Here is a 16911-nt window from a genome sequence, read left to right as displayed (position 1 = left end):
GACAAATGGAAGGCCTGTTCTAAGAGGAGGAGATGCCCCTCAGAAAGGTACCACAGTGGGGAGAGGGGAATGCGTGAACAGTGGGAGTTTGAGCGTCATATTGGTGCAGAGAGAATGTTAATGCCTGCGGCTTGGGTCCTGGAGTTTCTTCTGACTAATACTAGATATTTTGGGGAGTCGTTAAGACTGCTGAGAATGAGAGAAGGGCACTCTGCACGTGCCCAGAGGCGCCTATGTTCATTATTCTGGCCTGAATCCTGGCTCAAATTAACACCCAGGGGGATGTTTCCAGTTCTGAGTGAGAGTGGGACCTTGTACATTTTAGGTGTGTATAGGGAGAAGGAAATTATCTAAGGGTGGAGAAAGCATGTCTTTGTGTTAGGGGTATATGCAGTGGAGAAACTCGACTAATCACTGGGTTTAATATGTTCCAGTGGCTGTTGGGAAATTCAGTGTATTCATAAAACTGTTTGGAGGGGACCAATGTATTTCAGTGGCCATTCTCTGTTTGTTTTGGTATGTCCCTATATTCATGAAAGGTTGGGAGCTAAGACTATGAATTCTATGACAAAGGTTGTCTGGTGTGTTGTCTATATAATAATAAGAATTAATGTAGTATTAAGCCTAGTTTATCTGTGGAAAATAGAGGTGGTAAATTTGAAACGAAATGAAACTATTGGGAGAAGTAATTCAGAGCTTTGGAGTCAGGTGCCACCAATATGCTGATGATATCCAGCTTTATTGTTCCTTGTCATCTAATACAAAGAAAGCTGTCAATAGCCTTACATGGGTTAGATGAAGGTGAACAAGCTGAGGCTACATCCAGATGAGATGGAGGTGCTGTTGATCAGTAGAAAGCCTGACTTGGGGGTTCAGTCCATTCTGTACGGGGTGCATTCCCTCTGAAAGATCAGGTCTGTAGCATTTGATTGCTCCTTGATCCTATGCTGTCTCTGGATCTTCAGTGTGCTAGCTGCAACCTTTCCTGAGTTGGCCTAATTTGCCAACACTTATCTATGCCTTGGTTATGTCATGTTTAGACTACTGTAATGTGCTCTGTGTGGGACTACACTTGAAGAGTGTTCGAAAGCTTCAATTGGTGCATAATGCAGTAACTGGTATCAAGACTATATTACACCAGTATTGACCTACCTGGATTGGTTGCCAGTTGTTTTTTGGGCTCAATTCAGGGTGTTTAAAGAGACAGCCCTAAACAGCCTGTCTCTTTAAAGGACCACCTGTCTTGTTATGAATCTGTCTGGTTATTACGATCTGCAGAAGAGGCCCTTCTGAGGACGCCACTGTCCTCAGAGTGAGGCCCCTTTGTCAGGCCCTTGGAAAAGGGCTTTCTCGAGTGTTGCCCCCAAATTGTGGGATGCACTCTAGATTTACGATTGCCCCCCACCCCATTCCCTTGGTTTTCAAAACAGGTTTTAAGACACTTCTCTTTACCTAGTGATATGAGTCGTCTGGAAAAAAAAATCCAATGTATATTAGGGTCATTTGCAAAGGAAAAATTCAGCATGCACTGGAAGATTTTCTGATGCTCTAGAGCTGCCTTCCCCAACCTGGGCTCTTCAAATGTTTTGGATTACAATTCCCAGCATTCCTGACTATTGATCATGCAGGTTAAGGCTGATGGGAATTGACATCCGACACATCTGGAGGACACTGAGTTAGGGAAGGCTGCCCCAGAGAGTGATCTAGCATATATAGATTTACCATATTCATTTTACTTGAATTTAGTAAACAACAAAGCTAAAAAAAAGTACGCCATGTTAATTATTTGTCCCAATATACCACAGGCATTTGACCTGAAATAGTTGCATGGGGAAACTAAACCAGGGGTGGGCAGAAGGAAGATCTCCAGATGTTTTGGGCTTCAACTTCCAGAAGCCCCTGTCAGCATAGCCAATGGTCAGGGATGATGGGAGCTGAAGTTCCAAAATCTGGAGGTCTATATTCTGCCTGTCCCTACATTAAACTCCAAAAAATAATGCCAGTGAATTAAGTCAATAATATTTTTCTTTCCAGAGAAAGCGAGCACGGTACATGGAATTAGCTTCTTTTCCAGATGAAGAGCCTATAGGGGAAGGGAATAGAAATGCTGGGGTAGCAGTGGCTGCAGCTTCAGTGTCAAGTGCATGGCTTCGTTGTGGTGATGGATTTCAGACAGCTTCTTCAGTGGAGGTAAAATGTATGTTCTTCTTGTAGGGACGTTTGGAACTGCGTACTGGCTAAGAAGAGAAGTTAGGGAAATTTTTATCAGGGTTGCCAAAAAAATTCTGGTTGCTTAATCATCTGCCTTTTTAACTGATTAATTACTAAATCTCAAGTTGGTACTTTTTTGTAATAATTTACAATTAATTAACAAAAGATAACACTCAGTGATAGAAGGAAAAGAAGTCTTTAAATAATGAATTAATGCTTAGCTTCACCAATTAAAATTTGCCTTTGCTGATTAAAATTGGTCCTCACCAATTAGTCAAGTAAACTGTTAGTTGTTTAAGACTTGCAATCATAATTTTTATATGAACTTAACAAAAATCACAGTTTATGGCATATCATTAGTAGTTTCTGTGTAGTTTCACTGTCAACACTTTCCTTAACTGTGAACTTACAAACAATTGGGAGCAAGCTGCAACATCATGCGCTACCTGTAGTCACTAATGCAAATTCACCTGCCCTTTCCTCGTCAGTCTTAACTATGCCTTGGGAAGTGTCTGCATGGACTGATGACATTTTAATAAATATGGTTAAGTATTACACCAGTACTACCATTAACTATGGTTAATACTAACCAGGGTTTTCTCTTAACAAAACTCAGCTAGCTAGCAAGCCTGGTTAATGTTAAGCACTGGTACTACTGGGTGCCAGTGTAATGCTTAAACATGGTTAAGGCCATTGTGTGTGTGTGGGTGGTGGTAGTTTGTGTTAGAGGGGAGATGATTGGGAGAGGGAGAAATGTTGTGACCCAGTTTTCATCTCTTAGCCGTGGTTAATAGATTTCTAGAGTTATATCTGTGCTGGTCCCCTGTATTGGTCAGCATTTTTCTTAGAGCCTTGTTATGTAAGCACTGACCTGGGTCAGTTAAAGGGTTAACTGGACCCTGTAGTCAGGAACAGGAGTCCAAACCATAAAAGCTGATTTTAATAAGCTCAGCATGGTGATAGGTAAGGTCCCATGGCAAGCGACTCTTAATGAGAAAAGGAGTCCAAGATGTGTGGTAGCTTTTAAAAAAGGAAATTCTCAGGGCACAATTACAAACAATTCCATCAAGAAAAAAAGGAAGAAGACAACAGAAGAAGCCAATGTGTCTTCACAAAAAGCTAAGAGATGACCTGAAAACAAAAAAGGACACATAGAGGAAGTGGAAAGAAGGCCAAGTAACAAAGGAAGAGTACAGGCAGGTAGCACAGAATTGCAGGGATGGCTTCAGGAAGGCTAAAGCTGAGAAAGAGCTGAGGTTAGCGAGGGATGCTCAAAGCAACAAAAAAGCTTTCTTCAGCTATGTGCATAGTAAAAAAACAGAGGAAAGAAGTGGTGGTTCAGCTATTAAATTAGGATGGTAAAATGATAACAGATGACAAGGAAAAGGCAGAAGTGTTCAATTCCTACTTTGGCTCAGTCTTCTCCCAAAAGAGGGTCTATGACCCCCCTGGCAAAGGTGAAGTACAGGCTGAAGGGGCAGGATTGCAGCTTGAGATCAATAGGCATATAGTCAAGGAACACCGAATTACTTTGAATGAGTTCAGATCTCCAGGGCCAGATGAACTGCACCCTAGGGTAATAAAGGAACTGGCAGAAGAACTCTCAGAACCACTGTCTATTATCTTTGAGCAATCATGGAGGACGGGTGAACTGCCAGATGACTGGAGGAGGGCTAATGTTGTCCCTATCTTCAAAAAGGGTAAAAAGGAGGAACCTGGGAACTACAGACCAGTCAGCCTGACATCAGTCCCTGGAAAATTCTTGAGCAGATGATAAAGCAATCCATGTGTAAGCACCTTGAAAGCAATGCTGTGATTACTCGAAGCCAACATGGATTTGTCAAGACGAATCTGATGTCATTGATCAAGTAACCTCCCTTGTGGACTGTGGGAATGCTGTGGACATAATATACCTCGACTTCAGCAAAGCTTTCACCAAAGTGCCCCATGATATCCTGATGAGCAAACTAGCTCAAAGTGGGCTAGATGACACAACGATCCGGTGGATCCACAGTTGGCTACAGAATTGGACTCAAAGAGTGCTTATCAGTGGGATCCTCTCAAACTGGGGAGAGGTAATGAGCGGGGTACCGCAGGGCTCAGTCTTGGGCCCAGTGCTCTTCAACATTTTTATTAATAACTTGGAGGAGGAGGTGCAGGGAACGCTGATCAGATTTGCAGATGTCACAAAATTGGGCGGGATAGCTAATACTTTGGAAGACAGAAACAAAATTCAAAGTGTTCTTGATAGACTGGAACGCTGGGCAGAAAACAATGAAATTTAATAGGGATAAATGCGAAGTTCTGCACCTACGAAAAAGAAACCAAATGCATAGTTACACAATGGGGGATACGTGGTTCAACCACACTACAAGCGAGAAGGATGTTGGAATTGTTGTCGCTGAATATTCAGAATAATGCTGAATATTCAGCATATTCACAAGCTGAATATGAGCCAACAATGTGATGTGGCTGTAAAAAAGGCAAATGCTATTTGGGGCTGCATTAATAGAAGCATAGCTTCCCAATTCTCTACTCAGCACTGGTTAGGCCTCATCTGGAGTACTGTGTCCATTTCTGGGCACCACACTTTAAGAAGGATGCAGTCAAGCTGGAGAGGGTTCAGAGGAGGGCAACAACCTCTGGGGACTGGAGCTTCAGGGGACTGGAAACAAAGCCTTATGAAGGGAGACTGAAAGAACTGGGTATGTTTAGCCTTGAGAAGAGAAGACTGAGGGGGAGATATGATAGCGCTCTTCAAGTACTTGAAAGGTTGTCACAGAGAGGAAGGACAGCATCTCTTCTCGATTATCCCTGAGTGCAGGACATGGAATCATGGGCTCAAGTTAACAGGAAGCCAGATTCCGGCTGAACATCAGGAAAAACTTCCTGACTGTTAGAGCAATATGACAATGGAACCAATTACCTATGGAGGTAGTGGGCTTTCCCACACTGGAGGCATTCAGGATGAGGCTGGACAGCCATCTGGCGGGGATGTTCTGACTTGGATTCCTGCATTGAGCAGGGGATTGGACTCGATGATCTTGTAGGCCCCTTCCAACCCTACTATTCTATGATTCTATGATAAAAAGTGAAAAGAGACATCTAAACGTTATTAAGTACAAGTAAAATTCATTGGCCTACAAGGCTACACTACAATCCAAATGCCCACAGGGCTACCATACAGTACAATGCATTTGTTTAGAAGGCCCCAACCACAACAGGGAATATAATTATTTATAGCCACGACTTCAACTTCCCCCCTTCCCCCTTCATCAGAGGGGCATGGCCAGTCCTCTGATCTTCAGGTGGAAACAAGTCTGGAACCTTTTTAGTCAATCTAAGGCAATGCTCATTGATGGAACAGGCAGAGTCTGTTGATAGAGGAATCCTTTTTCAAAGTCTAAAAGTCTTGCCTGAAATCAATACTACAAGAGCTAATTGCATTAGATATATCTTGCTTAACTCCCCCTTCTGTCTTTCCCCACGTTTATACCCTCCTCCTCTCTTTCTGTGGAGTTTACCTTCCTTTCTTGCTAAAATGGATTAATGATCTTGTTTTGGTTAAATGCTATATTTGTTATGTGTTTCATGAGATATGCATACATATCTTTGTAAGCATCTTGTGGAAGCTTCCCTAAAATATGGAATAAATGCAGTATTCATTTTAATTACTATTTTACTAGAATCCTAAGCCATTTTGCATTAATGTCCGCTCATCACCCCTTTCATATCTGTCGCACATGCACAATGCATTCTCTTTTTCTTTCAATTCCTTCCAAGTTATGTCAACCCCACCTGGCCCCCTTAGTTAAAACTAATTACATCCAGCTTGCTGGCATCTACTCAATACATCATTTCTTAACTAAAACTGTTACCTGAAATGTGCCACCAAATGTTTCACTCTGGTTAATTGCAAGCATAAACATAATATTTCACATGGAATCAGAGTAATGGCTTCCCTTTTGTCAGGCCAGTATTCTTATCAGCCCAATAAGGCTTTCATTTAGCCATCATATGATAGAAGCAAAATGTTTTAAAAGTCCTGATTGACCATTTCTTCAAATGCTGACTTAGATGCCCACCAGTTCAGGTTTTAAAAGTATGTCTAATATTACCAGGGCTTTAAAATCATATTTTCAATTCAGTCTGTCAATCTACAGCAGGGATGGGCAACTTGTGGCCCTCCTGATGTTTTGGTCTACAGTTCCAAACAGCTTTAACTAGCATAACCAATGGTGAGGGATGCTGGGAGTTGTAGGCTAAAATATCTGGAGTGTCACAAGTTGTCCACCCCTCCTTTACAGGCAAGCAACGTAAATGATAGCACAGATGTATACTATGGTCACATGCCTTGATTAGTGCTACTGCATTTTGAACAGTTCCCAAATGACAGAAGTATTGCTGGAAAATTGTAAGAGGGAATGGAAAAGTAAACATACCTTGGTCTTAGCCTTTCTATTATAGTATGTATGATCAACAGAAAACTAAAATACACTGAGTAAAAATAACTTGAATGGAGTTATTCATTATCAATATTAAGAACATAAGTAGAGCTCTGCTCGATCAGACCAAAGGCCTATCTAGTCCAGCATTCTGTTCCCACAATGACCAGCCTATGGGAAAGCTATAGCAGGCTATGAATGCAATAGCATTCCTCAGTAAGTGTTCTACAAAGGCATACTGCCTCAGATGCTGGAGGTAATATGTAGCCATCATGTCTAGTAGCCATTGAAAAATACTCAGTGGAGATTTTGGAGTTATTCATCCATGGAGGTTTGGATGTCCTTCCGTCTTATTACATCCAGTCAGATGGTGAAAAGCATTCTGTTTGAGCATAATTTTTGTGACAGTGTCTGCTGTTTCTGGTTCTGCTAACTTTTTGTTGTGTGTTGCTGGTATTGTTGCTTTTTCAGTACCATTGCTGCAATGAAAATTCTTTTGTTTTGTTGCATATTGATTTATATATTTTAAAATATGATTGTTAGCCTCTCTGGGGTCTCCTATATAATTTATGTATAGCATAATCCTATACATGTCTACTCAGAACTAATGCGGCTATTGATGGGGCTTACTTCCAGGTAAGTGGGTATAGGATTGCAGGTTCAATCAATAAAATGAATATGTATGCAAACGTCGAAGAATAGTTTTCATGTTACTTACTGATTTTGTATTCATTTACTTTTTAAAACAGACTAAAGGATCTTCAGAAAAAACATCTAGAGTTAAGAAACGCTTTTCATCATTCCTCAGCTCGATTGGAGGTATAACTGACATTGTATCATTTCACATTAACAGTACAAGAGGGCTGGTTTGTATTACTCACAAAGCTTTGTCTATGGTAGATTTGCATGACTTCTTACTTAGTGGTAGCCTAGTTGGAATTATATCTGGCCTTGTAAAATAAATTCTACACAGCCACCCCAGTATTATCATAACTTGGCAAAATCTTTAAAAAAATACAACTTTCTGGGTACGAGACAGAGGGGGAGAAAGAGAGAGACGGGGGGGGGGGAGAGAAAGAGAGAGACGGGGGGGGGAGAGAAAGAGAGAGACGGGGGGGGAGAGAAAGAGAGAGACGGGGGGGAGAGAAAGAGAGAGACGGGGGGGGAGAGAAAGAGAGAGACGGGGGGGGAGAGAAAGAGAGAGACGGGTGGGGGGAGGGAGAGGGAGAAAGAGAGAGACGGGGAGGGGGGAGGGGGAGGGAGACGGACTGACGGGGGAGAGCGAGAGTCAGAGGGAGAGAGGGAGAGTCAGAGAGGCAGTGCGCGCGCGGGACAGTGCGCGCGCGGGACAGTGCGCGCGCGGGACAGTGCGCGCGCGGGACAGTGCGCGCGCGGGACAGTGCGCGCGCGGGACAGTGCGCGCGCGGGACAGTGCGCGCGCGGGACAGTGCGCGCGCGGGACAGTGCGCGCGCGGGACAGTGCGCGCGCGGGACAGTGCGCGCGCGGGACAGTGCGCGCGGCAGAGGCAGAGAGCGAGAGCGAGGCAGAGAGCGAGGCAGAGGCAGAGAGCGAGGCAGAGGCAGAGAGCGAGGCAGAGGCAGAGAGCGAGGCAGAGAGCGAGGCAGAGGCAGAGAGCGAGGCAGAGGCAGAGGCAGAGAGCGAGGCAGAGGCAGAGAGCGAGGCAGAGGCAGAGAGCGAGGCAGAGGCAGAGAGCGAGAGAGAGCGAGAGAGAGCGAGGCAGAGAGCGAGAGAGAGCGAGGCAGAGAGCGAGGCAGAGAGCGAGGCAGAGAGCGAGGCAGAGAGCGAGGCAGAGAGCGAGGCAGAGAGCGAGGCAGAGAGCGCGAGAGAGAGAGAGCGCGAGAGAGAGAGAGCGCGAGAGAGAGAGAGCGCGAGAGAGAGAGAGCGCGAGAGAGAGAGAGCGCGAGAGAGAGAGAGCGCGAGAGAGAGAGAGCGCGAGAGAGAGAGAGCGCGCGAGAGAGAGAGCGCGCGAGAGAGAGAGCGCGCGAGAGAGAGAGAGAGCGCGAGAGAGAGAGAGAGCGCGAGAGAGAGAGAGAGAGAGCGCGAGAGAGAGAGAGAGAGAGCGCGAGAGAGAGAGAGAGAGAGCGCGAGAGAGAGAGAGAGAGAGCGCGAGAGAGAGAGAGAGAGAGCGCGAGAGAGAGAGAGAGAGAGCGCGAGAGAGAGAGAGAGAGCGCGAGAGAGAGAGAGAGAGAGCGCGAGAGAGAGAGAGAGAGAGCGCGAGAGAGAGAGAGAGAGAGCGAGAGAGAGAGAGCGAGCGCGAGACAGAGAGAGCGAGCGCGAGACAGAGAGAGCGAGCGCGAGACAGAGAGAGCGAGCGCGAGACAGAGACAGAGAGAGCGAGCGCGCGAGACAGAGACAGAGAGAGCGAGCGCGCGAGACAGAGAGCGCGAGAGCGAGCGCGCGAGACAGAGAGCGCGAGAGCGAGCGCGCGAGACAGAGAGCGCGAGAGCGAGCGCGCGAGACAGAGAGCGCGAGAGCGAGACAGAGAGCGAGCGCGAGAGCGAGACAGAGAGCGAGCGCGCGAGACAGAGAGCGAGACAGAGAGCGAGACAGAGAGCGAGAGCGAGACAGAGCGAGACAGCGAGAGCGAGACAGAGAGCGAGCGCGAGACAGAGACAGAGACAGAGAGAGCGAGCGCGAGACAGAGAGCGAGCGCGAGACAGAGACAGAGAGCGAGCGCGAGACAGAGACAGAGAGCGAGCGCGAGACAGAGACAGAGAGCGAGCGCGAGACAGAGACAGAGAGCGAGCGCGAGACAGAGACAGAGAGCGAGCGCGAGACAGAGACAGAGAGCGAGCGCGCGAGACAGAGACAGAGAGCGAGCGCGCGAGACAGAGACAGAGAGCGAGCGCGCGAGACAGAGACAGAGAGCGAGCGCGCGAGACAGAGACAGAGAGCGAGCGCGCGAGACAGAGACAGAGAGCGAGCGCGCGAGACAGAGACAGAGAGCGAGCGCGCGAGACAGAGACAGAGAGCGAGCGCGCGAGACAGAGAGCGAGAGCGCGAGACAGAGAGCGAGAGCGAGACAGAGAGCGAGAGAGCGAGACAGAGAGCGAGAGAGCGAGACAGAGAGCGAGAGAGCGAGACAGAGAGCGAGAGAGAGAGACAGAGAGCGAGAGAGAGAGACAGAGAGCGAGAGAGAGAGCGCGTGCGAGAGAGAGAGAGAGCGCGTGCGAGAGAGAGAGAGAGCGCGTGCGAGAGAGAGAGAGAGAGCGCGTGCGAGAGAGAGAGAGAGAGCGCGTGCGAGAGAGAGAGAGAGAGCGCGCGAGAGAGAGAGAGAGCGCGCGCGAGAGAGAGAGAGAGCGCGCGCGAGAGAGAGAGAGAGCGCGCGCGAGAGAGAGAGAGAGCGAGCGCGAGAGAGAGAGAGAGCGAGCGCGAGAGAGAGAGAGAGCGAGCGAGACAGAGAGAGAGAGCGAGCGAGACAGAGAGAGAGAGCGCGAGAGACAGAGACAGAGAGAGCGCGCGCGTGCGAGAGAGAGAGAGAGCGCGCGCGTGCGAGAGAGAGAGAGAGCGCGCGCGTGCGAGAGAGAGAGAGAGCGCGCGCGTGCGAGAGAGAGAGCGCGTGCGAGAGAGAGAGCGCGTGCGAGAGAGAGAGAGAGAGAGCGCGCGAGAGAGAGACAGAGCGCGAGACAGAGCGACAGGGCGCCAGACAGGGCGCCAGAGCCAGACAGAGAGCCAGAGAGCGCGCGAGACAGGGAGCGCAAGCGTGCGCGAGACAGGGAGACAGAGTGTTACACTCTGGTTACACTCTTCAGAAATCAAATCACCTTAACTGCTGAAATTGGTTTATCTTTGTTTTTTGAGATCTCACAGGTGCTTGGCATGTATAAGAAGTTGTGAGCTCTGACTTAGGAAGTCCCTGGTTTAAATCTGGACTTTGCCATGAACTTAGTAGATGGCTTTTGGAAAGCACTGGTTTTCTGGTTCAGCCCTCCACCTCCAATATGGGAATAATACTGGGCTGAACTCAAAGCAATGATATAACTGCCAAGTATTATCATATTGTGTAAGGAACAACCTAAAGATAAACATCACAGTCTTGAAGTCTTGAGTTTTCATGGTCAAAAAATCTGCTTACCCACTGGCTCTGTTAGGATGTAATGATAAACCATATTTTATCAAGCTAGGAATGAGTCTAGACTCTTCCCCATGCCCCTGTTTTCTCCTCCAGCCTTCGCTTCCATTTTTTATTAACCACAGCCCTTGGATTTGGATAATATGTAAGCCACTGTTAATCTTAAATATTTTTTCATTGTTTGAAACAATGATGCTGTTTTGTTTCAGCAAACCAGGCTTAAGATTAACCAGTGTTTATGGTTCAGACCACTTGCTAAACTCTGGTTAATTAATGTTTCCAATCTTCTCATGGCCATACTGAAGGAAGATGGGGAATGTGCAGGCCTGGGAGGAGGCTAGGCATGTTCGTGTCATGATAAACTGTGGTTTATATTGAGACATCCAAATGCAGGTTGTTTCAGATATTTATTAAATGGGAGTTGAACTCAGTTTGTACACTGAAATATTGTGCTAATAATAATTCTTGCAAATTTGTTGCTCTAAATATGCCATATGTACTTGCTGTTTTGTGTGGGGTTAGTTTTTGGCATTTATTCAAGTAAATTATTCAAGTTTTCGGCATTTATTTTCATATCAGTTTAAAAGATAATTTCATAGTTTTGAGCACCCGATGGTTATGATTTAAGTACACTTTAAAAAACTGGATTCCTGTTACATTTCAGTATTTTAATATAGTGACATGTACATTGCAATACAATTGTAGAGCGCATACTTTGGAATACTCTGATGTACTTACTGTGTTAAGTATTTACATATTCTGTTCCACAGAAAAATCTAAAAGTGAGAATTCAAGTGAATTCACTGACATAGTATGGAGCTCCAGTGGGAGCGACTTCTCAGATGGTGAAAATAAGACTTTGATTTCAAAGTTTCCTCATCTAAAAGCGGAGAAATATAGAAAATATGACTTGATCTCGAAGGATGGATATAATGAAGGTGAGGGTCTTTACATGTGTTTCCTACACATGGTATCAAGATCAGTTTCTTTGAAAATTATTTAAGTTTCATCCTGTATGAAATAGACAGCAGCAACCTTCATTTGCTAAATTGTAGAAATTGGTTCTTCTGTAATACGCAGTGTGTTTATTCCTGAGAATTCAAATTTTCAGTTATTAAAGATAATTTATTACTATCTCCCATTATTGCTGCAATTTTTAAATTATTATAATAGAGGTGTTACATATTAAATAATATACATAAGGTAAAGTAATAAATAATATTTATGGTGCAATATTTACAACATATGATAAAGAAAGATACATTAGTACTTGTAATATAATGAACACAAACAAACCTTATGATAAAAATCAGCAAAATAATTATTTACAGCAAAGAAAAGGAAACATATGTTTTAACTTTATCTTACATTGTTCTAATAATGGATAAACAGGGACCATCTGTCAGTGTGATTTCTGAAGAGCTTTTTGAAAATAAAGGAACGATTGTATGCCCCCTGCACAGCGTCTGGGGGTGATGGCATATAGGATAGTTTGGTTTCCTCAGAGCCAGGAAACTGTGCTCACTGCCCCTTATACCTCATAGCTGCTGGAGATAGAACCGTGGCGGCTCCCTCTCCGTGCTCGGAAAACGGCATGGAGATGTGGAAAAGGGGGCATTCGCAGGGGAGTGGGGAGACCAGGGTGGCTGTGATATGATGTATCCTACAGCCGCTCCAGCCTCTTTCCTTCCCCCTCCATCTAGCAGAAATGGCCCATCTAGTAGAAATGCAGGGTGCCTGGAGCACAGAGGCAAAGATCACTTCCACTGTCCTCCCGTTTTGGATACTCGGCAGCCTCTGAGTTTGGAGGCTGCTGGCAAGCCACATAGGATTGCACCCTATGTCGATTTAATTAACAATGCAATATCCCATATTTTCAAGCCAATCTGTAATGGTTGGAATTTGTGTAGATTTCCACTTTTCTGCAGTACAAATTATGTCAGCAAATAAAGTAAATAACAATTCAAAATTGACTGTTCCTATATCTCCTTTTAAGTAACCTAAAATAATTTTCTTTGGCTCAAATAGGATGTTATGTATTGTTACTGAAAAGCTCAGCTATGATGGTGTATTTTTGTTGGCATCAATAAGTAACTTGTCTAACAAGTTTTATTGTTCTGGAAGGCTGCACAGGGTAGCCAGGAGCAATAGAGTCTTATGGTAGGTGCTAGTGCAAGCATCTGATGTACTTAACATTACATGGCAATATGCTAGGCTAGCTGCCTTTGTTGTAATTGAAGTTTGTGGGCTGTATGTTCTTTGCCCTAATTGGGTTAAGAGGAGTTACCCTTCTGCAGGATGCAAAGCTGGGAACTCTGGGTACATGCAAATGTGTTCCTGACTACCAAGTCACCACTCTGGTCAAGCAACCTATGAGGGTACCTTTAAATTGGCCAGCTTAAAGCCTTGGCAGGAAATATAGGACAATCCTGAAGTGTCCTCTCTTCAAGGTAGATCAGGTTAATGAACCATCTGGGTATTCCTAATGGTTTCTTTGTTCTAGGAACTTCCACATAATTGTCTCTCAGGTGCATTGCCTTTGTAATGCTCAGCCAGGCTTAACTCAGTCAAGAAGTCAGGATTTCAAAGGAAGGGCCCTATTCATCCCTGTAGCCCTCTGTTCAGCCCCATCCTGTGCCTGTCCAAAGTCATTGCCTCCAGACATGAAGTCTGTAACTGTTCTTGAGTCCAGTCATTCTGTGTACTTCTGATCATGGGACTCAGTGTGGACACTGTTGCATCAGCCTCAGGATCTGCCTGGGTTTGCCTGGCTTTCTGCCCATTCCTTGTGATCTGTTCCTAGCATTCCCTCTTTACTCTTTTGTTGTCAAACCCATGTTTCTAAGACGAGGTTTTATCTTCTGTTTGTGCTACTGTAATGTCTCAGGTTTCTATAATTAGGATGAGGAGGGGCAGATTGCAATCACTCCAGAGACAAACAACTAAATATGTAACAGTATTTATATAACTTTAGAATTTTTGTTAAATACCAATATTAATGAAATAACAAAACTATATAAACCAAATATGAAAAGCTCTAAACTGTTCATGACAAAGCACAGTGTTACTGCGGTTAGACCAGCAACAGTTGTTTGTCCCAGTTCCTTCAGTCTGTTGTTGCCGGTTTCTCTTGTGCAAGTTTGCTCTTCCTTTCTGGCTGGAGGCTGCTTTATCTGCCTCTTTCTCTTCTTCACAACACTGCTGCCTTCCCTAAACTTCCTTCTCAGCTTCTCTGTTTCACTCTGCAGCTGCCTCTTCTCCTCCAACCATTTCTCCCTCCTCTTTTCCTCCTTCTCCCTCAGTTCCTTCCAAACTTGCATTCCACTCTCCTCTCTCTCCATTCCATGCCCCTGCCACTTTACACAGCTCACATCCCAAGCCCTTAAGGAGCAGCATTACACTACCTTGCTGCCTTGTATACCCTGATAGAGCTTTGCCCCTGTGAAGCACCCGTTGCTTCCTGCAAGCCACTTCCATTTCAGTGTGGCCACGCGATCACACTGAGCTCAGCCTTCTGTCAGCCCCTCAGAATCTCAGGGAGCCATGCTTTGCAGTCAGAGAACGTGCTATGACTGCTATGAGTTGTGACTAAGTGCAGTGATTTATTCCTCCTGTAGCCAAGCTAAGAGTCAAGAGCGTTGTGCTAGGTTCTCATGAAACATTGGACCAGGCATCCCGACAGTTAGCTAGCTTCTCTTTCTTGCCTCAATTCCTTAAGTTCCCTTGCCTTTGTTGTTTTCTTTAAGTTGGGGCTCAAGGAGAACATTGTGTTCCATCGCTCTACATTCCAAATTGTACTTTGAATTGCTTTCTGCATTTGTTTAGGGCTCTGGGGTTCTTAATAATGGCTTAGCCAGCCATCAGTTTCCCCATCATCTCCATTATCCAACTTTTGATATATTGGCTTTTGAGTGGGTGGTGGCATATTGTGGTCCTCAGTCCTATCCAGGCAAAGGCCAAAATTCATATCTAATGGCTGATCAATGCCAGGTTAGCCTGTGTGCCTGCTGTGAGTTTCTGATTAATTGTGATCAACGAGTGCAAAGGGAGAGAAGGGGGTGCCCTAACTCCCAGCAGTGTAGGCGGGGCAATTGCCAAGGTAGGCTGCCATCACCCCTTATGTCCACCTCAGCCTGAGCCAGGGGACTCTCAGACCTTACAGGATGCTCTAGAGATTTAGAGAATAGGGGCTCACCATCCTATTCACAAGCCTGAAGCCTGAAGCAATCAACAGTAGCAAGTAAACAAGTAGAAGACTCTGGATTTAGTACTAAGGTGCACTTGGAAGAAAGCACCCACAGATCTAGAGGCAGAGATTGTGTATTTACCAAGGGGGAATGGAAGAGGGATAAAAAGGCATACAGAAATCAGAGTAACCTTTGGAAACAATACTTCAGGCAAAATAATAAAGAAATTCCTGACTCTGCTCTATACATTACCTAAGTCCGAGTCTTCAGGACAGGGCCCAGTCCTGGATCCAAAGACTCATAAGCCTGAGGGCAAGTTGTAGCATGAAGACGAAGACAAATGAGTGGCTCCATGCCCCCTCGTTTTACATTCAAACCCCTGACAACCCAAGGAAGATCTTAGTTAGACAATCACAGGTCAACTGAAACAGTGTTCCCAAACCCCAGAAGGGAGGGTGAAAGTTCCCACAGGAATGCAGCTGAGATTATTCAGACCAGTTAACTGAATCTTACTCTGGCCTTGAAGATCAGAGGCATCTTGAAATAACAGACATGCAGGGAGTTGCAACACTATGTGCCACTTTACCCTGGCCAAGTGGAGTTAGACACAGAGAGCACAAAAAGAAAACGGAGTTCTTGACAATGATGAAGTGAAGTCCTTTGTGGTTTCCCTTCCCCTGAAACGAAGTAAATATACCCACTCTGACTTTACTTCTCTCTCTTTCTCCTGACATAGTTCTATATCTCTTCATGCTTCCCCTTGTGTGGCCCATGCTATGCTATTGAAACTCAGTTATCCTGTTGTGTGTAAGTTACCCAAAGCCCACCTTGCCATTTCTATAGTGCTGTTCCCACCCCTTATTTGGCAAATTACAACTCTTACAAATTACAGTTTCCATCTTCTCCTGCTCTATCTTGGTTATTGGGAATTGTGTGGGATTCCAGTACTACTTTTGTGGAAAAATAGAACCTCTGGTGTTCACTCTTAATCTTTGTCAGTGAGTCAATCCACCCACTTTAGTTTACTATTGACGAAATATTTTGTACGTGTGGACAGGATCATAACTGTGGTGGTTTTTGTTTTTGGAACCACCACATTTTTACTCATCAAAGGATCCTAAAAATACTTAGCCGTCATGGGATAAAAGGAGAGGTCCTCTTATAGGTTAGTGTAGTTAAAAAGCAGGAAGCAGAGGGTCCCCTTTTCTCTCGTGCCCTATAGTAGAACATTTTTAGGATTGGTTATACCACAGTTTCCCATTTCATCTGAGTCAAGAACTGTGTTTAATCTCTGCTTACAAACTAGTGTATATGAAACTGCTGGACAGGTGTGCAGACCTAGAGAGTGCTCACTTTTTGCATTTGGACAGCATGACACCTTAGCAAGACAAATGTCTATTAACCATAATAGACAAGAATGGAACTTCAGGTTTTAGAGCAGGGATGGACCTTCCAGGCCTTCCAGATGTTCTTGGACTGCAACACCCATCAGCTCCAGCCAGCATAGTCACTTGTGAGGACTGATGGGAGTTGCGGTTTGACCATATCTGGAGGACCATATGTTACCCACCCCAGTTTTAGAGGCAGCATATTTTTGATTACCAAAATGCTTGCACACTTTTTGTGACCTTTGAGTTGGCCTAGTAAAGGTATTACTCTAACATGGATTTTTGAAGTAAATCCCTCTCATTAGTTAAACCATCAAAACAATTACGGCTTGAAGTTGGCTTGTTTTGAATCTGACAGTCTCTGGGTTGTGCACCATGACAAACCAGCTTTCATGTAAAGTAAAATTAAACTCAGGAAGAATCTTCCCAACTATGTGGGAGGAGAAGAGGGGAAGAGGCAATGTGTGAGCTTCAGGCTTTGCTCAGGTTTGTTCCAGCTTGTGCATGTAGTGCTAAATCCTGGTATAGTGTTTCATGTGAAGCAGGTTAATGTTTGAAGAGAGCCTTATTTCCTCTATCATAACTC

At 45.1% G+C, this 16911-nt stretch overlaps 1 protein-coding gene and 1 long non-coding RNA gene across 3 annotated transcripts in view; one reads left to right on the top strand and one right to left on the bottom strand.

Annotated features, from left to right (window-relative positions):
- SPIDR (scaffold protein involved in DNA repair) overlaps positions 1 to 16911 on the top strand; it is a 294732-nt gene continuing 277821 nt past the window's right edge. For both annotated transcript variants that reach the window (XM_084849595.1, XM_084849596.1), the window contains exons 1-4: positions 1 to 47; positions 2035 to 2190; positions 7406 to 7475; positions 11521 to 11688. In XM_084849595.1, the coding sequence (XP_084705721.1) occupies positions 33 to 47; positions 2035 to 2190; positions 7406 to 7475; positions 11521 to 11688 (409 nt within the window). In that variant the 5' untranslated portion in view covers positions 1 to 32. The remainder of the gene's footprint in view (positions 48 to 2034; positions 2191 to 7405; positions 7476 to 11520; positions 11689 to 16911) is intronic.
- LOC146346996 (uncharacterized) lies at positions 683 to 15357 on the bottom strand. The gene is made up of 3 exons (XR_014790123.1): positions 15190 to 15357; positions 5138 to 5290; positions 683 to 2237 (listed from the first exon to the last, which is right to left on the bottom strand). It is a non-coding gene; the product is annotated as an uncharacterized LOC146346996 (long non-coding RNA).

This window comes from Heloderma suspectum, chromosome 4, assembly GCF_057233095.1.
Source record: "Heloderma suspectum isolate Gila_16-S chromosome 4, 16-S_ref, whole genome shotgun sequence".
NCBI lineage: Eukaryota > Metazoa > Chordata > Lepidosauria > Squamata > Helodermatidae > Heloderma > Heloderma suspectum.
Note: the sequence above shows the minus strand (reverse complement) of the source record. Positions and strands in the feature narration are given on the sequence as shown.